The sequence below is a fragment of the Musca vetustissima genome, unplaced genomic scaffold (assembly GCF_032173495.1).
Source record: "Musca vetustissima isolate MV318-11 ecotype Yass unplaced genomic scaffold, APGP_CSIRO_Mvet_v1 utg9295, whole genome shotgun sequence".
Taxonomy (NCBI): domain Eukaryota; kingdom Metazoa; phylum Arthropoda; class Insecta; order Diptera; family Muscidae; genus Musca; species Musca vetustissima.
Genome location: NW_026879245.1, coordinates 43,284 through 70,239, shown reverse-complemented (window position 1 = coordinate 70,239; position 26,956 = coordinate 43,284). Strand labels below are relative to the sequence as shown.

The following is a 26,956-nucleotide window of genomic DNA, read 5'->3' as shown; positions in this document are numbered from 1 at the left end:
TAATAAAAAAATCTAATTTTTGTTTTGGTACTATATCTTTTGTGAACAAAAAGTACGCTTGTTTTAAAAATAGCGCAACTCTAATTACTCTCTCAAGAGAGAGAAACTCTCAACACCGATCCCGATCCCGACAAATATAAAACCACGCAAAATAACAATTTAACGCCGTCAAATTGTACAGTGATTGGACTATTCATTATACCGGCGTACTAACAAATAACTGACTGACTAAGCCCAGCTGGTCTAGTTTGATGTGTTGCCGTGCCACTTGAACATCTGTTTTTTATTAGAAGATATTTTTTTAATTTATTATTTTGTTATTAACAACTTTCTTTTTGCTTCGAATAAAAAATATTAACGGCGAACCAATAAAATGGGTGATATGTGTCAAAGTTTAATGGAATGGTTTAAAACCCTGAATTTACCAGCACCACACGAAACGGCAGAGGAACTGTCGGATGGCGTTGCAATGGCCCAGGCCCTAAATCAATTTGCTCCTGAGTCATTCACCGACACTTGGCTGTCGAAAATAAAAATTGAAGTTGGCATCAATTGGCGTCTAAAAATGAGCAATTTAAAGAAGGTAATCGAGGCGCTCTATGACTATTATGCCGATGTGTTGAACTATTCCCTCAGCGAATTCCCCCGACCGGATGCTATGCGCATTGCTGAAAAGTATGACACTGTCGAGCTGGAACGACTGTTGCAGCTGATATTGGGTTGTGCTGTCAACTGTGCCACGAAACAGGACTACATTCGTGACATTATGCTATTGGAAGAGTCTCTGCAGGCGAATATCATGAAAGCCCTTCAGGAACTTGAATCTTCATGCCAAGGATCGTCAATGTCAAAGAATTCCCTAAATATTGCAAATTTGGACAATAAACTGCTGCAGGAGGATAGGGATCGTTTGGCCCAAAAATGTTTTGAGCTGGACAAGAAGATTGCTATCTTAGTGGAGGAGAATACCAATCTACGCTCCGAGGTAACAAAGCTACAGGAGGATGTAAAGAAACTCGAACTGGCCCCGGTGATTGGAGATGACGGAGTTTCACTGGGTCCGGTGAATACCGGATCAACGAGATATCATGATATGCGCAAACAACTGGATCAAATGAAAGAGGAACTGCTGCAGTCGGAAACTGCTCGCGAAGATCTACGTATCAAGTCGCAAGAACAAGAATCGGAAATCCAATTGCTGCAACAGCGGGTGGAGGAGCTGAACAAAGTCAACTCGGAATTTCTGAAACTGAAAGACGAGATCGATGTTCTGCGCGAGACCAATGAGAAGCTGAAGGTATGCGAGACCCAGGTCAAGACGTACAAGAAAAAACTGGAAGACTACACCGATCTAAAGAAACAATTGAAAATGTTAGACGAACGAAGTGCCGAATATTTACAACAAAACGCCCAATTTGAAGAGGATGCTAAGAAGTGTGCTGCCCTCAAGGGACAAATCGATTTGTACAAGAAGGAGGTCCAAGACTTGCACACAAAACTGGAAAAGGAAATCAGCAATAATTTGAAACTGGAATTCGAAAGCAAAGCCATGGAGGAGACAATATTCTCCCTGCAACAGGCCAAGGAGGGTCTGCTCAAGGAGAGGAACAGTTTACGGGAGGCTTTGGATGAATTGAGATGTGGTCACCTTTCTACAGACTCGGGAGATGTTACAACCACCATGTCCAATGAATTGCAGCCCTCCGTTTTGAATGAACGTGTCCGCAGGCTGGAAATCGAAAATAAGGCATTGCGCGAGGGACAAGGTGGCCAAACGGCCCTAATGCAACTGCTAGACGATGCCAATAAACGCAACAGCAATCTGCGCGAACAATTAAAATCTGCCACGGAACGTATTATGTTACTCACCCACCACTCATCGGCCGCTGGCGATGATAAAGCCACCACATCCGCGGAAGAACTAAAACAACTACTCGAACTTAATGAACAAAAATCGGGTCAGGTCGAAGAATATGCCAATCAAAATGCTGGACTACAAAATAAAGTAGCCCAACTTGAATCCGCATTGGCGGCAAAGGATCAAGAATTGCTGGCACTCGATACCAAATATCGCAAATGTGTTGAACGGGCAAAGGATGTAATTAAGAATATGGATCCTCGTACAATGACCGAACTGAATTTAGTCGATAATATACAAGATTTTGGTGCTGCCGTCGACGAAAAGAGGCTACAATTTTCCACAATTGAAGAGAACCTCATCGCCACGGCATTCTATAAATTGGCCAATAACACCCAACGTGATATAATCGATGCCAAGTTGGCAATGCTGTTGGGTCAAGGACAAACGTTTCTATCACGTCAACGGCAATCGGGACCACGTAAACAATTGACATCAACAATTAAATTGAAATAATTGTGGCGAAGCAACAATAGAAGAGGAAAAAATTAAAATAAAAATGCACACTCACATACGATATACATATATCGTATCGCAAAATGTATTATATTCTCTATGTATCTTATATATTTATAGTTATTATATTTTATTATTATGATTATGAAAAAAATAATAAATTCACACGTTATTCTTGTTCAAAGAATATTAAAAGAAATTGTAAGTAATGGAACATATTAAAATTTTATTCGAAACTACTCGCAGCAACTAGATGGAAATAAGTTTTAATAGTTTTAAGATTATTAGTCCTCGGAGTAATCCTGCCAGCGAGAAAACTGAGATCGGAATGGTGTAGCAGCTTCAATCCGTATTGGACATCTTCATGAGCAGATGAAGATTATAACCGTCGATCGGCACAGCCTAGTCTCAAGGTCCAGGCTTCGATTATTAAATAATATTTTTTCAAGGCCTACGAATTTTTAAAAAATATTTTTTCAATGCCTGCGAATTTCTAAAGAATACAGAACGGTTGTTCCATAAGCCGAGCTTAAAAAAGATTTTCAAGCGCGTCGGTCTTGTGCGCATCCCCACCAATTTGGAAGACCACGTTTCAATATGTTGGTTTCTACTTAGTCTTTCCATCTAATTCGTGGCCTTCCCCTTTTACGGGAACCATCAGTAGGCTCGCTTTTATATGCCTTTTGAGCTGGAGCATTCTCATGCATTCCCACAATATGGCCTAGCCACCGCAGTCGCGGTACCAAGGTACATAAAATCGTTTACTACCTCGAAGCTGTAGTTCTCAAGTTCCACAGTTGGTCCGAGTCTACTGGACGTCATGAGCGTTGATACCATCAGATTGGTCTTCTCGCCGTTTACTGCCAGTTCCACTTTGGCAGACCTCCTCAATTTGTTCAAAGCTGGCTATTACTGCTCGCAATGTTCGACCCATTATATCGATGTCATCGACGTTGGCGAGTAACATGTGTTGTTTTTTGTACACAGTGCCATTTCTGTTCGCCTTTGCGTCTCGTATGACCTTTTCCAGCAGGATGTTAAAAAGATCACACGACAAACTGTTACCTTGTCTGAATTCTCGTTCGGTATTAAAGGGCTCCGATAGGTTCTTTTCGACATTAACTGCTGACCTTGTGCCACTTAAAGTTATCCTACATAGCCGTATTAATTTTGCAGGAATATAATAGGGCTGTCGAATGTGGCTTTATAGTCGACGAATGGGTGGTATGTGTCGATGTGTTTTTCGTGGGTCTTTTCCAGGATTTGGCGCAGAGTGAAAATCTGAAGCCGCTTTGATATGGTCCAATAATGTCATTGACCATTGGCTTCAGTCGTTCACACTGCGCGCTGGACAGCACTTTATATGCGATGGGAAGAAGACTTATTCCTCTATAGTTCGTGTATATCGTGTTGTGTCCTTTTTTGTGCTCGGGACACAGCTGGTGCATGCTCCTGACCAGCATCTGACCATCAGTCTTGAATAGTTCGACTGGTAACCCATCGGCTCCTGCTGCTTTATTCTTCTTGAGCCGATCAATTGTTTTTGTGACCTCGTACACTCTAATACCATCATCTCTTATTGGTTCTGTGGTATCTTCTTCACCGCCACTATTTGATACCAAGAGCTTTTCAAAATGCTCCTTCCAGATCCTCAACACAATATACCATGGATTTCTTGGTGGTACCCAAGTGATGCTTTTGCTGCAGTTTGTAGGGTGTGGGCAATTCTTTGTCATTGTGCTTCTATACTATTATCGTGACAAGGGGTGCTTTCGTCAAGGAATTGGGTAAGTTGAGTGGAGTAGGCCTCGGCTACCTGTTGTGTTTGCAGGTTTTCGAGGTCGAGTTTCCGTGTTGTATTAGATCGCACCTTTGCTGCAACATTAAGACGAGTGCGAACCTTGACTGCTACAAGGTAGTGGTCCCTAATCGATATTCGCTCCTCTGATCGATCGAACATATAATACACTGGATGAATGCCTTCCGTCTATCACATAATGATCAATTTAATTTCTCGTTGCTTGATCAGGAGAAATGCAGGTGACCCTGTGTATATCGATATGCCATGTTTTTTGCTGCCGCGAAGTCAATCAACCTCATGCTCATCTTTGTCTTCGGTCGGAGCATGGGCGCAAATAAGACTGATGATTCGCTTATATATTGTAGTGAATCTGGACACGAGGTCTTTCATTCTCTTTTTCTTTGCTTTTTCATAGTAGGAGGAATTTTCCGAGTGTGGGCAATTAACCCGACGCCTCAATCCATTTTTTATAGTGCTTACGGGTGAACTCACGGCACATATCAGCTCACTATTTCAAGCTTAAGATTCAAGCTTATTGATAAGATTAAGAACTCCCTACTTAGGAGACGCCCAGAAAATGAAATATCTGATACTTCTTCTGGTAAACTTCATTAAATCCAACGAATTAAATTTATATACAAACAACAGTTGCATGTAATTCTCAATTACAAATTATATTTTCAATTCACTTAAAAATTCGGTTACATCTAAAACTTCATCTTTGCACAATTTCTTCTTTTTGGTTAGATCATTTAATTTTCTACCCGATGACCCAAGACATTTCTTCCATACCGATAATTTTTTAAATTTTTCATTATTTGTACAATAAATAATTTCATTAACATCTTCATCTAGCTTATACGAACACACCGAGGGGAATATCGTTTTCAAATCGCCGATAGTTTGATCTCTTAACGTGTCATCACGACACACCAAATTCAATATAAATAAACCACTTTCATTTAAAAGTGACTTTAGATTTAGCAGAACATCATTGGCCATAAACGAGGGTGGGGGACAGCTCATGCCCAGTGTCAAATCTTTACTATCGACATCAAATAGTATGGCATCATATTTATGACCTAATGGAAGAAGAAGAAAAAATACAAATAAGGAGCTGAGGAGTTGGCTATAAATTTTGAGATATATTTACCTTCTTTGCGACAATAATTTAAAAATTGCAAACCATCTTCTATGACAACATGCAGACGTTCATCTTGCTGCAGCCCAAAATATTTTTCAGCCACATTTGCCATGGCTGGATCTATATCGACAGCGGTAATATCAATGTTGCTGAAATATTAAACAACAAAAATAATTATTATTATTATCAGATTAATTTATATTAAATAATTATAACTTACCCCACTGCCTCGTGAAGAAACATACATAGACCTCCACCACCCAAACCAATAACCAAAATCTTTATCATTTGTTCTTGTGACTCGGCAATCAATTGTACACCCAGCGACATATAGGCATGATGCTGGCATGCTAAATAACCAAAATCAATATTATCCTGATTCTTGCCTATATTAAAAAAATATATATAAATTATTACTGACTCTTCTTCAAATTAATGAGTATGGAATGACTTCCATTGATTCCATTGCCCTTACCCTTCTTAATCAACGCTTCTGATTGCACCACAGCCTGATTGCTCATAAAAATGAGACGTCGAAACGTTTTACCATCCGATCCTTCAACTTCCTCAACGACAAAATCGCCGGATATATCTGATTTGCCTTTGAACAAAGTTGTACGCGTTCCCATATCAGCGCCAATGGATAAATAGGGAATCTAAAAAAAAACAAATATGAAACTTTTTCAAAATTATAAAATATAAATAATTTTTTTTTTCAAATATTAGACACTTAGGAGTGGATTTGTTAATGCAATTTTTTCATCCAGTATCTGGCCCTTAGGCGTGGATTTTTTAAAGCAATTTTTTCATCCCGTATCTGGCCCTTAGGCGTGGATTTTTTAAAGCAATTTTTCATCCCGTATCTGGCCCTTAGGCGTGGATTTTTTAATGCAATTTTTGTCAGCGATTATCAGACCCTTAGGCGTGGATTTTTAAAGCAATTTTTTCATCCAGTATCTGGCCCTTAGGCGTGGATTTTAAAGCAATTTTTCATCCCTTAGGCGTGGATTTTTAAAGCAATTTTTGTCAGCGATTATCAGACCCTTAGGCGTGGATTTTTAAAGCAATTTTTGTCAGCGATTATCAGACCCTTAGGCGTGGAATTTTTAAGCAATTCTTGTCAGCGATTATCAGACCCTTAGGCGTGGATTTTTAAAGCAATTTTTGTCAGCGATTATCAGACCCATAGGCGTGGATTTTTAAAGCAATTTTTGTCAGCGATTATCAGACCCTTAGGAGTGGATTTTTAAAGCAATTTTTGTCAGCGATTATCAGACCCTTAGGTGTGGATTTTTTAAGCAATTTTTGTCAGCGATTATCAGACCCTTAGGCGTGGATTTTTAAAGCAATTTTTGTCAGCGATTATCAGACCCTTAGGCGTGGATTTTTAAAGCAATTTTTGTCAGCGATTATCAGACCCTTAGGCGTGGAATTTTTAAGCAATTTTTGTCAGCGATTATCAGACCCTTAGGTGTGGATTTTTTAAGCAATTTTTGTCAGCGATTATCAGACCCTTAGGCGTGGATTTTTAAAGCAATTTTTGTCAGCGATTATCAGACCCTTAGGCGTGGATTTTTAAAGAAATTTTTGTCAGCGATTATCAGACCCTTAGGCGTGGATTTTTTAAGCAATTTTTGTCAGCGATTATCAGACCCTTAGGCGTGGATTTTTAATGCAATTTTTGTCAGCGATTATCAGATCCTTAGGCGTGGATTTTTAAAGAAATTTTTGTCAGCGATTATCAGACCCTTAGGCGTGGATTTTTTAAGCAATTTTTGTCAGCGATTATCAGACCCTTAGGCGTGGATTTTTAATGCAATTTTTGTCAGCGATTATCAGATCCTTAGGCGTGGATTTTTAAAGAAATTTTTGTCAGCGATTATCAGACCCTTAGGCGTGGATTTTTAAAGTAATTTTTTCATCCAGTATCTGGCCTTCAGGCGTGGATTTTTTAAAGCAATTTCTTCATCCAGTATCTGGCCTTCAGGCGTGGATTTTTTAAAGCAATTTCTTCATCCAGTATCTGGCCCTTAGGCATGAATTTTTATAGCAATTTCTTCATCCAGTATCTGGCCCTTAGGCATGAATTTTTATAGCAATTTCTTCATCCAGTATCTGGCCCTTAGGCATGAATTTTTATAGCAATTTCTTCATCCAGTATCTGGCCCTTAGGCATGAATTTTTATAGCAATTTCTTCATCCAGTATCTGGACCTTGAAAGGTAGTCCTCGAAAAACATCCAAACTCGACGGAAATTATAAAATTTCATTTCATTACCTGATCCTTCAAACCAACGGGTGCAAAACTTTTTACACTATCCGACAATTCGGCTTTAACTTCGTCCATTGATAGATAACTTTGTTCGCGATGTAATGTAACTACAGCCATGCGTTGGAATTTGGATTGTTCCAAAAGTTTTCTGCGGCCCTTCGATGTGGCAAACAGCCATTCAACCTCTCTGCAAAATAAAATGCAAACACATCTGAAAAATCTGAAATCTTTGGTTATGAATATGAAATCGAACTTACCGTCCTTGTGGCACCAGAAAAACGGCATATTTTCCTAGACCTCTGGCTGGTGGTTGATCTACAATGTGTACTGTATAACGTGCGACATTTTCACCTGGTCTACACAAATCAATGCTGACGTCATTGTGGCCAACCACATCGGTACGACCAAGGCCATTGCAGACCACTGCCGCAGTTTGTAGAGATTTCACGGAATTTTGTAAATCTAGGGCGGATTTGCAGCGTTGAACTTTATCACTGGTATAGCTGAATTCTAGAATCTATAAAAAATTAATAAAAAACTTGCAATACAATATTGAAAAAAAAAAACACAACAGCAACAGCAACTCACCGGCATTGGCAGTGATTTAAATTTTGTTGCCACTATTGTAAACACCGGCATTGATACAGCATCAGGATTTTCAAGATTTTTCTCTTGATTAGCTGCATCAGCATCGGGACAATGAACGATACGCAACATAAATGCATTTTTGGGAAAATATTCAATAATATATTTTAAAATATGTTCTTGCAGCAGTGATATGCAAACATAACGTCCGCCATTTCTTAATACCCGTGCAATTTCTTTAAAATAAGCCTCAACAGTTTTTTGTGTACCCTCCGTGTCATCGACAAACAACGCATCCAATGTACCCTTATCCAACGCCACCGAAAATTGTTCATTATCAAAACTCATGCTGGTGGCATCCATTTGTATGAATTTCATATCGCTACGAGTGCGCGCATTTGCTTCTTGCATTTTCTTTATCGCCACAGCGGATATATCGATGTTGGTTATATCTCTGGAAAAGATAGAAAAATAAAGTAGAAATTTGTATACCTTTCAACACACTGTGGTACAGGGTATTATGTCTTAGTGCATATGTTTGTAACAGGCAAGAGGAGACGAGACAGACACATGGTTCCTTTTGAGAATATATATAATCACTTTCTGAGTCGATTTCTGCATGTCTGTCCATGATAAATTGTAAACAAAGTACAGGTCGCGTTTATTATCCGAATTGGATGAAATTTGGCGCAGCTCAATTATTTAGCCCAAGGACGAACCCTATTGAAATTGGGAAAACTCGGTTCAGATTAAGATATAGCTCCCATATATATTTTCGTCCGAATTTATATTAATAGAGCACCAAAGCCCCTAAATTTCTTTCGATTTGCACGAAATTTGGCATTGCGTACTGAACTAAGTCTAGAATGTCGTGTGTTAAGTTTCGTAAAAATCGATTCAGATTTAGTTCTAGCTCCCATATACATTTTCGCCCGATTTAATGTAAAAGGTGCAGCGAAGTTCCTGTATATCTTTCGATTTGCACGAAACTTGGCACAGCGTATTGAATTAGGTCTAGAATGAAGTGTGTTAAGTTTCGTGAACATCGGTTCAGATTTAGATATAGCTCCCATATATGTTTTCATCGGATTTAATGTAAATGGTGTACCAAAGTCTCTATATATCTTTCGACTTGCACGAAATTTTGCATAGCCTACGGAAATAAGTCTAGAATGGCATGTGTTAAGTTTCGTGAAAATCGGTTCTGATTTAGATATAGCTTCCATATATATTTTCTTCCGTTTTAATGTAAATGGTGCACCAAAATCCCTTTATATCTTTCGATTTGCACGAAATTTGGCATAGCCTACGGAAATAAGTCTAGAATGACATGTGTTAAGTTTCGAGAAAATCGGTTGAGTTTTAGATATAGCTCCCACATATATTTTCGTCCGATTTAATGTAAATGGTGTATTAAAGTTCGTATAATTCTTTCGATTTGCACGAAATTTGGCATAGCCAAAATATATTTCTAAATACCTATAATATTATTTTTTCCTCCATTATAGAAAATCTAAAAAATGCATGCTGGAATCATCGCCGCCACCTCCTACCATGTTATGATATATTGTCTTAAAAAAAAACTTACTTAAATCCCGAATCATACATATCCATACTCAATTTGGAGTTGCCACAACCAACCATAAGAATTTTATCATTCGGCCGGATATATTTATGGATCTGTTCGCATAATTCCAAATATTCACCATACCTATGTTGAAACGAAACAAAACAAATATTCAAAATAAGTGAAAGGAAAATATCAATGTGGTTTTGTGTTGAGGTGTAGTTCCCATTCATCATATTCCTACCATTCAAAAGCCTTTTCTCCACGTTTCTTAAAGAAGGTATTCCAATAGTCAACTGTGGCGAATTCCTCATGGGTTTTGGGTAATAAATTCATTTTGTTTCGGATTTGATTTCACTCAAAAATCCAATAATATTTTAATTCGAAATTTGTTTCTTTAAAAAGAAAACAAACCACGCCGAACTACGAATATGAATAAAAAAGAACAAATCGCCGATAAAAAATAAAAATCAAAACAAAAAATTCGAACAGCTGATATGAAATAACAGCTGACTTGGTTATTAATAGGTTCGTTCGTTTACTTTCCCAGTAATATTTACTCAGTAAGAATTTGCAGAGAGTAAATACGAATTTTTCCTTCTCAAGAGAGAAAACTGCAAAAAGTAAACGAACAACATCCAGTAAAAAGATTGTTTCGACACAGCTGATTAAAACAACAAACAAATTGGCGCAAACTAAAAACAGCATTTTTATTAGAAAAATGGATAACAAGCGGAAAATAGAAATAGTTTGTTCCCCACAAACATTTAAAAGGGTTGTGGCCGGTAAATTGTAACTATTTATTCACAAAACAATCAATTTTCTTGAGAAAAAATTTTTGTTTGTTTACAAAACATAACAAAACAGCTGATTAAATATCAGCTGATGGTACAAGAAATTCCTTATGGTGTTTCTACACGATATGTATTTTACATATGTGCTGTCACTTTTTTACATATGGAAATCGAACTCGTCATGTGAAACATACGGAAATTTCAATGTGTCAAAACGATATGCAATTACATATGTATTTTTTTCCGAATAGGACGCGCTCTATTTTCGTATGTGAAACATAAGGAAATCAGCTGTTTGAATGAAACACATTGTTGGAAGAAAATATTTCAATTGCAATTCAAAAAAAAAGGATGAAAAGGCAACAATTACAAATTATTATTTCGTTTGTAGGTGTTTAATAAAAAAATGATGTTGATTTAAGCAAAAATAAAAATGTTTTTTTTGTTTATAGGTTATGTCATATGTAAAATACATATGCCGATTTGAACACAAAAATAAATGTTTTGTGTACACTGCTAATTTTGACACACATAAGGAATTACATATGGATGAAAAAGTGACAGCACATATGTAAAATACATATCGTGTAAAAACACCATTACTGAGTAAATTTTCCTAGTAAGAATTTGCAAATACTCAGTAACACAACTGTCAAATCTGCTCTCTCAATTCACTCTCTTTTACTGGACTTTTGGGTAAACGAACAACATTTTGTAATAATTTGTACAAATTCGTACAAATTATTGAGTAAACGAACGAACCTAATAATGGTGTAACCAGATTATATGGTGTGGTATTCTTTAAAAAAACCATGCCCATAATAATAAAAAATATTTTTTAAAAAATTAATTTAAGACTAAACATTTTCTTTAAAAAAATCCATGCCCCAAAAATCTTCGAAGAATTTTTTCTCTCAAACACTCCAAGAGCTGACTCATCTGCTTGCGTAGGTACCCAGATCCATACAACAGCATGGTTAGTATCAGTGTCTTGTATAGTGTGAGTTTCGACTGGCGGGAGGTGGCCTTGCTTTGAGTTGCCTACTCAGACCATAGTAGCATCTGCTGGCCAACACTATTCTCCTCCGGATTTCAAAACTGATGTTATTAGTTTTGTTTATGGCGGTACCAAGGTATATAAAATTTTTGACTACATCGAAGCTGTAGTTCTCAAGTTCCACAGTTGGTCCGAGTCTACAGGACGTCTTGCCCATAAACATTTCGGATAATTTTTCACTCAAACACTTCAAGAGCTGTCTCATCTGATTGCGCAAGTACCCATGCATCAGATCCATACAAACAGCACGGATAGTATCAGCGTCTTGTAAAGTGTGAGTTTGGTCTGGCAGGAGGTGACCTCGTTTCTAAACTGCTTACTTAGATAGTAGCATCTATTGGCCATCACAACCCTTCTCCGAATTTCAAAACTGACGTCATTCGTTTTATTTATGGTGGTATCAAGGTATATAAAATCTTTGACCAGCTCGAAGCTGCAGTTTTCAAGTTCCACAGTTTGTGGTCCGAGTCTACTGGACGTCTTGCGCGTTGATACCATCAGCTTGGTCTTCTCGCCGTTTATTGCCAGACCCACTTTGGCAATGTTCGACCCATTATGTCGATGTCATCGGCGTAGGCGAGTAACATGTGTTGTTTGGTGTAAAGAAGGTCATTTCTGTTCACCTTTGCCCCTCGTATGACCTTTTCCAAGAGGATGTTAAAGCGATCACACGACAAACTTTGTCACCTTATCTGAAACCTCGTTCGGTATTGAAGGGCTCCGAAAGGTCCTTTCCGACTTTAACCGCTGACCTTGTGCAACTTAAAGTTATCCTGTATATTGTTCTTGCAAAATAGTCAGGCTGAATCCCAGTTTGTTGTTTTTATAAAAAAACAACTATTTATTAGTGGGGAATGTATGGCATTGTTTGCCGAGGGGTAAGGCAGGGAAGACTATAGTTTCGGATCACGCCACTGATCCTCATCAGTTCCCTTAGTTTTTTGTTGGGATATTCTCCCCAGAAGCTATTGATTCTATACAAAAACCCTTTCATACCCAAATGTCTCTTGTAACAAAGCGACACTGGGATTCAGCCTGACTATTTTGCAAAAACAAAATACAAATGGTATCCCAAATAAACCGCCAACACTACTGAAGTTATCCTGTATAGCTGCATTAATTTTGCAGGAATGCCGAATTCAGACATGGCTTTAAACACCTCTGAACGGATAGAGCTGTCGATTGCAGCTTAATAGTAAGTTTACATTTAACCGGATATCGTTAATCCAGTAGGTTTCAATTGTCAATTCCTTTGCATATACGTCAAATAATCCTCATAAAGTAGATTAACCAGGTAAAAAGTTCTAATGTACAAGGAGTTTAATAGTCGACGAATATGTGGAATGTGTCGATGTGATTTGCCAGGCCTGTTGGTCGATTCACTATAAAATTTAAACAATTCTCAAATCGAAATACATTATAACGACAAAATAAACAATATTTCAATTCTATAACAATTGTTGTTAAAAATTGTTAAAATTTTTGTTAATAAACAACACCAAAATATTCGATGTTAACTTATCGACAAATATTTTACAATATTGAACAGCCTTGTTTTGTTCTGAATTTGTATGTATTTTGTTTTCAAAATGATTAAAATTAAAAGCTTTTTGAAAGTTTATCGACAATTTGTCTACATTTTTGCAGAATAACAATGTCGTTATTGCATCTTTTATGTGTAGACAAAACTTCTTCATCGCCATTATTTGAAACCAGAAGCTTTTCAAAATTCTCCTTTCAGATCCTCAACACGCTATTTTTACCTGTCACCAGTTTTCCATATTCATCTCTACAGGAGAATGTGCCTGCACCAAAGCCTTCGGTTTGGTGTTTTATTCGTTGGTCAAATTTCCGGACTTCATTCTGCCTTATGTACATCTCGATTTGCTGTCATATGCTGTTCTAGATGCTCGTAAATATAATAAAAGGTAACAGCAGTTCGTCCTCGGACGGCTCACAAGAAAGACGTGACCTTAAAAATTTTAAATGAGTATTACACGCCCACGGGCTTAAAAATAGATTTTTACAAAATGGCGGTTGTTAAGCGTTCGCTTAACTAACACGTGTGTTTTCAAATACGGATAACCTATAACTTACCAGTTTTCGTTCTACAGAATCGTGCCTGCAAAAAGCTGCGCATGAAATTTTTAATTTTCGTAAATTTAATAACAAAAGAAGATGCTTTTCGCAACTATGTGACTCCTTCACAGTAGAAGAGTTCACTGATACACAAGGCTTAGAAAGTCTGAACATTGTGGTCAAATTCTATAAGACTAATATAGAAGAACTTCGCTTTCAACCTGCAAAACACAAACCACCATCTATGGATAAAGTCAAATTCGTAGCTTAAGCTACATATGGAGACATGGCTCTGAACATTCTAATACCAAATAGGACGTGAGCCAAGGAGGAGAGCAGTTAATTGGAAAAAAAAATAAATAAAAGGTATAAAAGGTAACAGCAAGTGTTGTTGTACAACTAACGATACAATAACCACATGGAAATTTGTTGTTGTAAGTTCTACTAGTGTCAACTCATTTGACAGAAAAATGTAAACAAACAAACAAATTATCATCAAATTGTTTTTATTTTGAAAACGAAATATTTTCGAATCCTCAAAATAAAAATTGAAAAACATGAATGAAAATCTATCAAATTTATATTTCTATCTTTTTCCTTTAATTGAACCATTGATTTGCTTCCTCAAACTTTCCCAGCAGGCAGATTGAGTAAATTGAATACGGGAGCACATTAATAAAGAACAATTTCAAATTGTATGCGTTCTCAATTTTCCTGTTGGGTGATTTTTAAAAAAAACATAATTTGCCAAATTCATATTGACACTAGTATTACGTTGGAATCAAATCAGCAGGGATTTGCTGTTACCTTTTATAATTTTACCATGAACAATTTCATTTGTTTGTTTTATTGTTTTTACAATAACAAAATAAATGTAAACAATATTAAACATATAGACATTTATTTTTTTCTTTCAATTAAACGGAAATTTTCTCATTCCTAAACTAAAAAAAAACACAGAGCCGTCATCAGACGCCGTTCATTGAACCCTGGCGACAATCGATAAAGGCCCCCACCGATTTGTGTTATTGTGTAATCGATTAATCAAAAGTCAATTTTTTTATTCCTATGAAATTAGTTTTGTGTGAAAAAATGGAATTAGAATTTAAATAAATATTTATAGTTGAATTCTTGCTAAATGCAATTACCGTTATATGTGTTAGTGCAATTACGAATGTAAACAACCAATTATTTGTCACATATACACAGTGCAACAAAAGAAATCGTGCGGAAAAGTCAAGTCCTCTGGCCTTAGACAATATTATATTTGCTATCGAAGAGATTAACACGTATTTTATTATTATTGTACGCCTTCCTTCTTCCACGAAGAGGAAAAGTAATCTTCCATTTGTTGGGAAGAAAAAAATAAACAAAAATCATTATTTGTATTTATATAATTATTTAATATTGAAATGTGAAACGGAATAATTGCGAATAGATTTGTTCAACTAAATTGGAATTCCAGTATCATCATCATGTCGCGTCCTGATTATGAACAAACAATACTACATCACAGCACATTGTTGGTATTGTTGCGTGGAGTGGGTTCATCGAAACCAAGATCTTTACAGAAAATCTTTGATAAAGTGAAACGTGTCAATAATGTCAAAATTCAAGGTATCCATCCATCCATGCATTTTGCTGCTATATGAAAAAAAATAATTTAAAAACAAAAAATTAAACCTTTTAGATTCCAGTGGTTTGGTACGTGATATTTGGGTACGTTATATACACGACTATCCGGTAGAGAACAATGACTGGGGAGATTTTCAAACACATCGCAGGCTATTGGGTCTAATAACAATTGGCAAATTCGAAAATCAGACAGAACTGAATGAAATGTGTCGCCAACATGAGTCGTTGAAGGTGCGTTATGTCAACACCCTGTACGATTCGAGGGCCATATTTTTTGGCCCGGCCGAAACAACTCCAGAAAATGTTCCTCTATCCACAACTACTACTACAAACCACATTGATTCCAATGAATCCACTATGCATTTAGATACAATCAAGGAGAATATAGAACCCACAGATTCAAAACAACAAGATTCACCAGCTGCTACGGCCGTCAATAGTAGTTCCAAACGCCTCCTAGATGAATTTACCACACCGTCCAACTTCAAAGCTCAGGCATTCTTTTATCGTGAAAATGATGTTTGCTCAGATCTGGAGCATCATATGGTGGATTTCATAAATGCCCTATTTTGGGTATTGGAGTCACGTCGCCTGGAACGTTCTCGTGAAAAAATGGAAAAGTGGACGCTGATAATGGCACCCTTTGAAAAGCGAGACTTTGTCGGTTTGGATATGGAATCGAGGAATAATCGCAAACGTGTCGGTGGCCGAATTGTTAAAAATCTTGCAGATTTATCGCTGCAAGCAGGACTAATAACTGAAGCTTTAACGTTGTATCATAATGCCTGCGAAACGTTACGTTCTATTAACGATATTCTGTGGTTGGGCGCTGCGGAGGAAGGTCTGTGCTCGGCCTCGGTTTGTTTACTTTTCCCTCAGCTAAGAGTCGATGAGACTCTACATCGTAATGCATCGCTGCAGGAAGGTTCACCGCTTAAATGCACCCCAAACAAATGGAGACAAAGTGAAATCACCAAACGCTATAATGCCAACGATCGAACAGCAAATAACCAACCGGAAGAGGAACATAATGAAGCAACGGCGGCCACCACACCTACTCACCAGGCGACACCCTCCGCTTCAGCTTCCACCTCTTCCGTTTCGTCAATTTTAACAAATTCAACATTATCAAATTCCACATCCTCCTCGTCATCGTCGACGATATCCACCCTGTCAGCAACAAGTCCACGACATCATTCGGAATTGCCGGGAAATATTTTGAAACCCGATGAAATTCTAACTTATTTTAAAAATGCCATTATAAAATATAGCAAATATAGTCATGCGGCCATAGTGGAAATTGAATCGGCCTTTAAGGCATCCCGCATTATGATTGAACAAAATCGCCCGCTCGATGTGGCAATGTTTTTGCAAAATGTTCTCTACGTTACCCACAGTATGACTGAAGCGGAACGTATTAAAAGTTTTGAAATGATGACCTCGTTATATCTGCAAATTGGCTATAGACGTAAGGCGGCTTTCTTTCAACGTTTAGCTGCCCTTAAACATGCCCATCAAAATTCATCGAACACGGACTGGTCACAGACTTATAGATTAATGTTATCCAGCTTTCCTGGTTATATGTTATCACTTGATCCACTCGAAGTGTTGGAATATAAATCCGGTTGGCCTTCGCTACAAATTGATGTCTTGCAATCGTTAATAACGGCAGCTAAACGATTGGGACACTCGACTCTGGCCACCAGGCATATGACATTTCTGTTGCAAACCCAATGGCATAATATGTCACTGAGCGAACAAAGTGATATGGCTGTGCAATTATCAGTGAGTTGACAAAAACAACAACACAAATGCCAATGTTTATGTTTTCTTTTTTTATTTTACAATAGAATTTAAGCGCCCAGTGTGAAGGTTCGCCAGTGCCCTTGGTATTGGAAAACGGCACGGTTATACCACCGGCAAATCTAACCGATTTACCATTTTGTATGGATATTGTGGTAAAAGATCTGCCGGCTCATTTGAGACCGCAACGTATAAAAATTGCCAAAGCCGATAGTGGTCCATTCTTGTTTACACCCTTGCAGTTTAATTCAATGGATCGCCGAGATAAGAACAAGGATAAAAATAAAATTGGTAAGATATTACAACAACTAGCAATTAATTGTGGTGGTTGAGAAATTACACAATAGTTGTTTTACTTTGTGGTTTTTAAATGATTTTTATTTTTTGCCTTTTGTTTTTAGCATTCTTTTGGGTCCAGAATAATGTTAGTGAAGTTTCCGTACGACTACGTAATCCTTTGCCATTCGATTTAACTGTCAGCGATATGCGTTTGCTAACCAATGGCATCGTCTTCAAATCCCTACCGCAAACGGTAACATTGCAGCCCGAAAAACCCACATTAATCACTTTGCATGGCACCCCCATGGAAGTGGGACAATTGGAAATTCAAGGTTATAGTACACACACATTGGGTGTTAAGTCGAATTGTCGCATGAAACACATGAAGGATCGGAAATTTCCACCCAACTTTGTTGTCGATGTAATACCAGCATTGCCCATCATCAATGTAAAAACATCCTTGCCACAAACAGCAACATTCAGTAACATGTCTGGAGCTGATACTGTGATAACCACAGCTAGCCTAACGCTATACAATGGCGAATCGTCGATGTGTGTGATAACAATAACCAATACTAGTGATATACCAGTTGAACATTTAGAAATTACAATTAACTCCAACCTCGAACAGGAAATACAAAAGAAAGTATTTCAAATAGATGAGGATTTACAAGTAAGCAAATCGAAATGTGTATATTTCCTACCAAATTTATAATTTCGTCTTTTATTTGCAGGCCAAATTGCCTATTGCTCCACAAAGCAGCATCGATTTCAAATTGAAGATATTTGCTGAAGCTGATTTTATATGTCCCAACATCAATGTCAATCATCAAGCACCAGCATCTATACATTCCAATAGCACTGGGGCACATCACCAACACCATCCACATCCCTTCGATCATAGTCACTCGTTGCAGTATTCTTCGACATTATCGAATAGTGGTCCGACCAGTCTACCATCACGTGTTGGTTCACCCAGTCAGCAGTCTGTTGCATCGACGACCGCCACAACACGTCGCAATGATATGTCGTACAGTAGTTTTCGTTCAACATCATCTACTGCTCAACATTCATTGGCTGCATTGAGTTTAACAACGGCCGATACAAATTCGATTCATCAAGCCCAGCCGATCGATGCACAAATACGTATAAAATATTCTGGTGGCGATGCAATGCAAGAAGGATATTGTCGTCAATGTGCAGTCTATTTTAAATTGGAATGTATACAAAGTGCTCAAATAACCAGTTGGGATGTATTGCCGGCTGAAGTGTAAGTTTTTCTTTTTATACCTGTGCATATGTTTGTAACAGGCAAAAGGAAAGGAGACGGACCCATGGTTCTTTTTGAGAATATGCATAGAATCACTTTCTGAGTCGATTTATGTATGTCTGTCCGTCCGTCTGTTCATGTTAAGTTGTAAACAAAGTGCAGGTCACATTTATTATCCGAATTGGATGATATTTGACACAGATCATTTATTTAGTCCAGGGACGAACCCTATTGAAATTGGGAAAATCGGTTTAGATTTAGATATAGCTCCCATATATAGTTTTGTCCGATTTTCAGTAAATGGTGCACCAAAGCTCCAAAATATGGCCGATTGACTCACAATTTTGCACAACGTACTGAAGTTAGTATAACCAACTGTGTGGAAAGTTTCGCTGAAATCGGTTCAGATTTAGATATAGCCCCCATATATAGTATCATCCGATTTTCAGTAAATGGTGCAACAAATCCCCAAAATATGTACGATTAACACACAATTCTGCACTACGTACTGAAGTTACTATAGCATAACGTGTGCTAAATTTCGTGAAAATCGGTTCAGATTTAGGTATAGCTCCCATACATAGTTTCGTCCGATTTTATGTAAATGGTGCACCAAAGTCCCTATATATCTGTAGCTATTTTGTTAAACAATCTTTTCAAATCCATAATTTCAAATTATATTTTAATTTTTGTTTTTTTTAGGCCATCTCAATTTTATTTGGTTTTGGATATAACAAATCTAACTGCTCAAGAAATGACGCTCAATTATACAAATAATAAAAACATTTCAATGGAGGCCAATGAAAGTTGTCGTGTACCGATACCGGTTGATCGTTGCTCGGTGGAGGAGGTATGGGCAGCAAGGGAAGCTGAAATTGCAGAGAACTTGGAGAAAGGTATAACACACACAAACACACAAAACATATTTATACACATTATTACAAAAACAACAACTTGTGTTTTCTTTTTTTCAGAATTATGTTTTCGCACAGAAATGGGCACATTTAATGATTCTGTGAGTCGTTTGTGTTCGAAACACATTGCCGAAAGGGTTAAAATTAAATGGTCATTGTCGGGTACAGACATTCAGGGTATAGCATCACTAAAGGGTATTGTTCTAACACAAGCCATGATTGATTTGTGTACGGTATCACCATTACAATGGAGTAAGTATAAATAATTTCTTTTAGCCAGTCCTTTTTTATTTTTATTTTGTTTGAAATTTCTCCTACAGACATCTCATTTAAAAATCAACCCGTTCAGCCGCAATCGGAGGTGATTTGTACAGCGGGCCAAAGTTCACTGCTTAGCATTACAGTGTGCAATCAATCATTGCAGCCATTGAAAAATCTAATACTCACCATAAAATTCTATCAGGATTATTTAAATGGTACGGAAAATTATAATCTGGAAACAAGGGTGGCAATATCGGGACCTAATCGGTAAGTTGCTTTAAAAAAATCGCAATTACGAGGAGCTTGGAAAACTTACTACCAACCTAAGGGTCATCTGTACGTGTGATTCTTTTTAAAAAATATTATCAAACATCGGTCGTAGTTGATCGGATTTGTTATACACTTCACCACACTGTGGTACAGGATATTATGTCTTTGTGTGCACATGTTTGTAGCAGACACAAGGAAACGAGAAATGAGATACACATGGTTCCTTTTGAGAATTATTACATAGAATCATTTTCTGACTCGATTTATACATGTCCGTCCATCCGCCGGCCTGTCTATGTTAAATTGTAAGCAAAGTACAGGTCGCATTTATGATCCGAATTGGATGAAATTTGGGACAGCTCATTTATTTGGCCCAAGGACGAACCCTATTGAAATAGGAAAAATCGGTTCAGATTTAGATATAGCTCCCATATATTTTTTGATTTTATGTAAATGATGCACCGAAGTCCCTATATATCATTCGATTTGCATGAAATTTGTCAAAGCGTTCTAAATTAAGTCTAGAATGATATTTTTTTTTTGGAGTAATTTTCTCCATTTTAATATTTATTTCATTTTTCTTCTCTCTTTTGTGCAGAGTACGCATACCCATATTGAAAAAAGATGAAAAAGTCAATCATGAGTGTACAGTACTATTTTTTACACCGGGTCGATTTAAAACCAGTATTCAATGTCATGCCAAACCATCACCGCAGCAGCAACAAAAACACTCACCAGCAAATACAATGCTATCACGACGTTCCTGCCCTGCCAATGATCCCAATTTGCATATAACTCTCAATGATATAACCGTTGGTGCTCAAAGCTACCATGAACAACAGGAGCATATATGGAAATTTATACCACCCATTGAGGTGACTGTTGTGGAACAACAATAAACAATAAACAAAAAAAAAAAAAAAAAAAAAACAAAAAAGAGAAGAATTGTGTGTGTGTGCGAGTGTTATAATAATCAAATTATTATTAATTTTTTTTTTGTAAGTTAATGCTGATGATAAGTGTGATTTAAAGCATCCTACTTCCCAAAAAACAAACACCACAAAATGGTGTCTTTTTATATACTCCTTTCTCTCCTTCTCTCTCCTCTACAAATCCTCAATTATTTAAGATCAATAAATATTATGTATAAATATTATTTCTTTTATACAATATACATATTATTTTCATTTAGTTAATTAAATATCTGAAAAACAAAAGAAAAGGAAATATTTTTTTTCTTATGGATTTCATATGTACCACTATAGATATTATATTAAAAATATATATTAAATATATTATTATTATTATCATTATTATCGAAGGCAGAATTAACAAGAAATATAAACAAAGTTAAACAAAAGCAAAAAAAAAACAAACAAATCTTTGTTATGTTTTATACCTAAAACATCATTTTTTTATTTTCTTTACCAAGTAAGAATAATTATTAGATGGTGTATTTACTTTGCCACAAGACTATTAGGTGATTTATTATTATCATTATTATTTTTTTTTTTTTTTTGTTTAATGAATTGTTTTATTATCATTTTTATAAAAAAATAAAAGAAAAACCTCTAAGCAATTGTTAATGGAAAGCATAAACCAATTAAAAACAAAAATAATATATATTATATATAAATATTTATATACATATTGTAATAAAGCAATTAATTATTGATATATATGCTTGTGTAAATTATTATACAAAAATAAAATTTGAAAAAAACTAAATAAAAGAAAATATTTCAATTTCCTTAGGGCTATATATATAATATATATATACTATGTATAAATATATATATATATATATACTATATATTCTAATAATCCAACATATCACGAAAATAATCCAATACATTCTTATAAACATATTCAGCTGTATTCGCAAATAATACATCATATTCACAATCGAGTTCGATTTGTACAATTGGTTCGATGGTCTTTTCGGCCGATACTTGTTTAATCCGTGGACTTATTTTCAGAGCATGTAACAACTCTTTTGCCTGGCTTTCATAGTCCTCATCGTAGGCTTCGCTAAGCAATATTTCTTTCGCTGTCATTTTCAAATGATTGTGAAATTTGGCAAAATAATTATGTCGATCACACAATAAGATACCCGGTGGGTCATCTATTCCACTTTCGGTTAGTTCACGATAGGTTTTGAATTTTTGATATCGTTCAGCTTCAATATCTTCGATTTTAGTGTCGATCGGTGCTACTTGCATTTCATGTTCCATTGGGGCAATATCCTAAAAAATAAAATAAACAATGCTTTAATAAACACTTACTTAAAATCGGACGAAAATATATATATCATTCTAGACGCAATTCAATACGCTATGCTAAAATTCGTGTAAATCGAATGAAATATAGGGACTTTGGAGCATCATTTACATTAAATCGGACGAAAATATATGTATATGAGAGCTATATCTAAATATGAACCGATTTTTACGAAACTTAGCACACATCATACTATACGCAATTCACTACGCTAAGCCAATATTCCGGCAAATCGAAACATAAAGGGACTTTGGAGCACCATTTACAATAAATCGGACGAAAATATGTATGGGAGCTATGTCTAAAGCTCAACCGATTTTTACGAAACTTAGCACACAACATTCTAGACTCAATTCAGTATACTATGCCAAATTTCGTGCAAATCGAAAGATATATAGGGACTTTGGTGCATCATTTACATTAAATCGGAAGAAAATATATATGGGAGCTATATCTAAATCTGAACCGATTTTTACGAAACTTAGCACTCATCATTCTAGACCTAAATCATTAGGCTGTGCCAAATATCGTGCAAATCGAAAGATATAGAGGGACCGTTTACATTAAATCGGACGAAAATACATGTGGGAGCTATATCTAAATCTAAACCGATTTTTCCCAATTTCAATAGGGCTCGTCCTTGGGCCAAATGAATCAGCTGTGCCAAATTTCATCCAATTCGGATCATAAATGCGACCAGTACTTTGTTTACTATTTAACATGAACAGACGGACAGACATACATAAATCGTCTCAGAAAGTGATTCTATGCATATTCTGAAATCTATGCTTGTGGATGGACCTTAAACATATATTTTTTTAAATCCATGACTACGAAAGACCTTTCAAAATACATTTAAAAAAACTTCAATTGTTTTCTACAAAATTTAAGGAAGACTTCTTTACAAAAAATCCTCTTCTGGAAGACCCTTAAAAATATTTGTTTAGGATTACACCACATTATTACATTATTATTTATGTTAAAAGAAAAATCGTGCTCATAGATTATTTGATTCTTCGAATAATATAATGTCCGCGGTAGTAGTTCTGAAATATTCCTCACTTACATTGAAAATGATATCAAATATTTTTGTAGCAGCAATTTGTTTGGCATCTTTTTTCTTATCCGATACACCATAACGTCGTATCGATGCAACCGAACACAATGCAATAAATTCCGGTGCATCCGGTGGACCACCTAAAATGTTCAATTTCATTGTTATATTTTTGAAAGGAAACGGAATTTCCCATGGTGGTGGTTGGTTGGTTTACATACCTTGTTGAACAATTTCAAACACGGGCAATGGATGCTGATGCTGTACACAATAGTCCCGTAATTTTACAATCATATCAGTGGGTGGTACCGGAACAACTTCCACTGGCCGTATATTATCAATATCCGGATACTCAACGCGTAGTCGTTTTATTAAATTCGATGCAGCTGCATGCTTAGCATCACGCTTAGAACGTCCCTGGCCGTCGGCTTCCATATTCATTACTTGAGCCCGACAAATAAATGATGTACCGTCTTCGGCATCAATGCAATCATAGGTTGGTGGTGGTATTTTATGTTTGGCACAGTATTCTTGAAGTGCGGATACGGATGATTTTGATGCCATTCCTTTAGGAATTTTCTTCTAATACACGTCAGTGGGAGTTTTGTTGTGAAAATGCAATGCAATTTTTTGATATCGAACCCTCTATTAGACGTTTGTTATTCACCGGTTTATTTAATTCTAACAACCAGTGTTGCCAATGTGATTGTTCATCGCTGTGAAAATTCCCCCTGTTACCATATCGAAATTTTTCGCTTTGTTGTGTGTCAGAAGTTTTCCCTTATGGCATATTTTGAAATGGCCCTTAAAAAATATTGTTTTTAAAATCCACGCCTATGGATGACCCTTAAAAATATTGGTTTGAAAATCGACGCCTATGGATGACCCTTAAAATATTGTTTTTAAAATCCGGACTTACAGATTACGCCTATTATTAGTATTGTTTTTTTTTTTTTTTTAATTCTAGGCCATGGTACAATTATAAAAGGTAACAGCAAATCCCAGCTGATTTGATTCCAACGTAATACTAGTGTCAATATTAATTTGAAAAATTATGTTTTTAAAAATCACCCAACAGGAAAATTGGGAACGCATACAATTTGTAATTGTTCTTTATTAAGTGTGCTCCCGTATTCAATTCACTCAATCTGCCTGCTGGGAAAGTTTGAGGAAGCAAATCTTTCTTCAAGGAATAACTCGCTATTCCCAGCATTTTCATATGTGTTACACATGTATATGGCAATGGCTCAATTATAGGAAAGATGTGGAAGCGATAGAAATATAATTTTGATAGATTTTCATTCATGTTTTTCAATTTTTATTTTGAGGGTTCGAAAATATTTTTTCAAAATAAAAATAATTTGATGATAATTTTCTTGTTTGTTTACATTTTTCTGTCAAATGAGTTGACACTAGTAGAACTTACAACAACAAATTTCCATGTGGTTGTTGTATCGTTTTTTGTACAACAACACTTGCTGTTACCTTCTATTATTATACCATGATTCTAGGCATTGAATTTAAAAAAAAAAACAATAACCCTTAAAAAATATTTTTTGAACCCACAAGGAAATAAGCAACTAATATATATATATATATATATATATATATTGTGACAGAACTTTCGTTCCATATGCCGAGCTGAGAAAAGATTTCCAGGCGCGTCGGTCTTTTTCGCAATTTTTTCCAATTTGAAAGATCTTCTTCGGCAATGTTGTCTTCGACTTGATCTTTCCGTCTTATTCGTGGCCTTCCTCTTCTATGGGAACCATCAGTAGGCTCGCTTTTATATGCCTTTTGAACTGGGTAATTCTCATTCATTCGCACAACATGACCTAACCACCGTAGTCGCTTCAGCTCAATACGACTGACTATGTCGATGTCCGCGTATACATTGTAAAGCTCGTGGTTCATTCGACGCCTATATTCTCCGTTGACGCAGATCGGCCCGTAGATCTTTCGGAGAATTTTTCTCTCAAACACCCCAAGAGCTGCCTCATCTGCTTGCGCAAGTATGCCATGCTTCATATCCATACAACAGCACTGTGGATTGTGAGTTTGGTCTGAAGGGAGGAGGCCTTCTTTCTAAACTGCTTACTTAGACCATAGTAGCATCTGTTGGCCATCACTAACCTTCTCCGAATTTCAAAACTGTTGTCATTCGTTTTATTTATGGCGGTACCAATGTACATATATAAAATCATTAACTTCCTCGAAACTGTAGTTCTCAAGTTCTACAGTTGGTTCAAGTCTACTGGACGTCTTGCACGTTGATATCATCAAATTGGTCTTCTCGCCGTTAACTGTCAGACCCACTTTTGCAGACTCCTCCTCAATTTTTTCAAAGGTGGCTGTTATCGCTCGCAATTTTCGGCCCATTATATCGATGTCATCGGAGTATGCGAGTAACATATGCTGTTTGGTGTACAGAGTGCCATTTCTGCTCACCTCTTCTAGCAGGGTATTGACCAGTTAACACGACAAACTGCCACCTTGTCTGAATCCTCGTTCGTTCGGCTCCGATAGATCATTTCCGAATTTAACTACTGACTTTGTGCCACTTAAAGTTATCCTGCATAACCGTATTAATTTTGCAGGAATGCCGAACGTAGACGACATGCCTTTAAACAACTCTGAACGGACAGGGCTGTCGAATGCGGCTTTATAGTCAACGAATAGGTGGAAAGTGTCGATGTGTTTTTCGTGGGTCTTTTCCAGGATTTGACGCAAAGAGAAAATCTGGGGGGTTTGCCAGATATGAAGCCGCATTGGTATAGTCCGATAATGTCATTGATAATTGGCTTCAGTCGTTCACACAGCACACTGGATAGCACTTTATACGCGATGTGAAGAAAACTTATTCCTCTATAGTTGGCACATATCGTCTTGTGTTCTTTTTTGTGCACGGGACACAGGGTGCTGAGGTTCCAATCTCGTTGGGCATGCATTCCTCTAACCAAATTGTACTAATCAACTGGTGCATGCTCCTAACCAGCATCTGACCACCAGTTTTGAATTGTTCGGCTGGTAACCCATCGGCTCCTGCTACTTTTTTGTTCTTCAACCGATTAATTGCTATTCTGACCTCGTCTTGGCTAGGTGGTATACACTCTATAACGTCATCTCTTTATAGATGTTACAAAATATATTTATAGATTATGAAAAAAATTGGAATCATATATACATAGATATGTCTGCATGAGACTACGTTTACATTGTACCGGATTTCGTTAACCCAGTGGGTTTCAATTGTCAATTCCATATCATATATGTCAAACAAATCCTCATGAAGTAGGTTAATCTGGTAAAAAGTTCTAAAGGGCCCCACACACCATAGGGCATACATGACAGCATTTGAAGTAGTATTAGTAATTTTGTGTCAGTTTGAGAATGTATGTGAATTTCGGTAATTTTCAAATTTGTCAGAAACAAATTTTGGAGTAGAAAAACAAATAATTGTGATGAAATAAAATAATACAAATTTTAATTCGAAAATAAAATTTTGTGAAGGAAAAAAT

General features: G+C 36.5%; 4 protein-coding genes across 5 annotated transcripts; 2 read left to right on the top strand and 2 right to left on the bottom strand.

The window, feature by feature from the left end:
* The first annotated feature begins 369 nt into the window (after positions 1 to 369).
* LOC133324063 (protein hook) lies at positions 370 to 2,374 on the top strand. Its single transcript, XM_061532949.1, has one exon. It carries the CDS (start codon positions 374 to 376, stop codon positions 2,372 to 2,374), a length of 2,001 nt encoding a protein of 666 aa, XP_061388933.1. The 5' UTR covers positions 370 to 373.
* A 2,473-nt stretch (positions 2,375 to 4,847) lies between these two features.
* LOC133324053 (eEF1A lysine and N-terminal methyltransferase homolog) lies at positions 4,848 to 10,078 on the bottom strand. Of its 2 annotated transcripts, none has more exons than XM_061532938.1 (9): positions 9,987 to 10,078; positions 9,764 to 9,886; positions 8,179 to 8,629; positions 7,848 to 8,107; positions 7,597 to 7,777; positions 5,771 to 5,975; positions 5,540 to 5,705; positions 5,329 to 5,468; positions 4,848 to 5,257 (listed from the first exon to the last, which is right to left on the bottom strand). In XM_061532938.1, exons 1-9 carry the CDS (start codon positions 10,076 to 10,078, stop codon positions 4,848 to 4,850), a joined length of 2,028 nt encoding a protein of 675 aa, XP_061388922.1. The 2 variants fall into 2 exon arrangements, with proteins under 2 accessions (XP_061388922.1, XP_061388923.1); XM_061532939.1 differs by having other exon boundaries at positions 5,789 to 5,975.
* A 3,880-nt stretch (positions 10,079 to 13,958) lies between these two features.
* Positions 13,959 to 21,021, top strand: LOC133324059 (protein brunelleschi). The gene is made up of 10 exons (XM_061532944.1): positions 13,959 to 13,990; positions 15,111 to 15,289; positions 15,363 to 17,092; positions 17,158 to 17,401; positions 17,512 to 18,062; positions 18,124 to 18,659; positions 19,362 to 19,555; positions 19,634 to 19,825; positions 19,894 to 20,101; positions 20,703 to 21,021. The coding sequence occupies exons 1-10, from the start codon at positions 13,959 to 13,961 to the stop codon at positions 21,001 to 21,003; spliced, it is 4,167 nt and encodes a 1,388-aa protein (XP_061388928.1). The 3' UTR covers positions 21,004 to 21,021.
* Positions 21,022 to 21,921: 900 nt separating this feature from the next.
* Positions 21,922 to 24,002, bottom strand: LOC133324057 (interferon-inducible double-stranded RNA-dependent protein kinase activator A). The gene is made up of 3 exons (XM_061532943.1): positions 23,660 to 24,002; positions 23,421 to 23,581; positions 21,922 to 22,350 (listed from the first exon to the last, which is right to left on the bottom strand). The coding sequence occupies exons 1-3, from the start codon at positions 24,000 to 24,002 to the stop codon at positions 21,922 to 21,924; spliced, it is 933 nt and encodes a 310-aa protein (XP_061388927.1).
* Between the last annotated feature and the right edge of the window lie 2,954 nt (positions 24,003 to 26,956).

Coding starts and splice junctions, on each gene's coding strand:
- LOC133324059 (XM_061532944.1), top strand. CDS start 13,959: ATGGCTCTGAACATTCTAATACCAAATAGGAC. Junction 19,556..19,633: donor TGCAGAGAACTTGGAGAAAG/GTATAACACACA, acceptor TCTTTTTTTCAG/AATTATGTTTTCGCACAGAA. Junction 19,826..19,893: donor GGTATCACCATTACAATGGA/GTAAGTATAAAT, acceptor TTTCTCCTACAG/ACATCTCATTTAAAAATCAA.
- LOC133324057 (XM_061532943.1), bottom strand. CDS start 24,002: ATGGCATCAAAATCATCCGTATCCGCACTTCAAGAATACTGTGCCAAA. Junction 23,582..23,659: donor GTTTGAAATTGTTCAACAAG/GTATGTAAACCA, acceptor TGAACATTTTAG/GTGGTCCACCGGATGCACCG. Junction 22,351..23,420: donor AATATTTCAGAACTACTACC/GCGGACATTATA, acceptor TTTATTTTTTAG/GATATTGCCCCAATGGAACA.
- LOC133324063 (XM_061532949.1), top strand. CDS start 374: ATGGGTGATATGTGTCAAAGTTTAATGGAATGGTTTAAAACCCTGAAT.
- LOC133324053 (XM_061532938.1), bottom strand. CDS start 10,078: ATGAATTTATTACCCAAAACCCATGAGGAATTCGCCACAGTTGACTAT. Junction 8,108..8,178: donor TTAAATCACTGCCAATGCCG/GTGAGTTGCTGT, acceptor AATTTTTTATAG/ATTCTAGAATTCAGCTATAC. Junction 5,258..5,328: donor AAATTATTGTCGCAAAGAAG/GTAAATATATCT, acceptor TTCTTCCATTAG/GTCATAAATATGATGCCATA.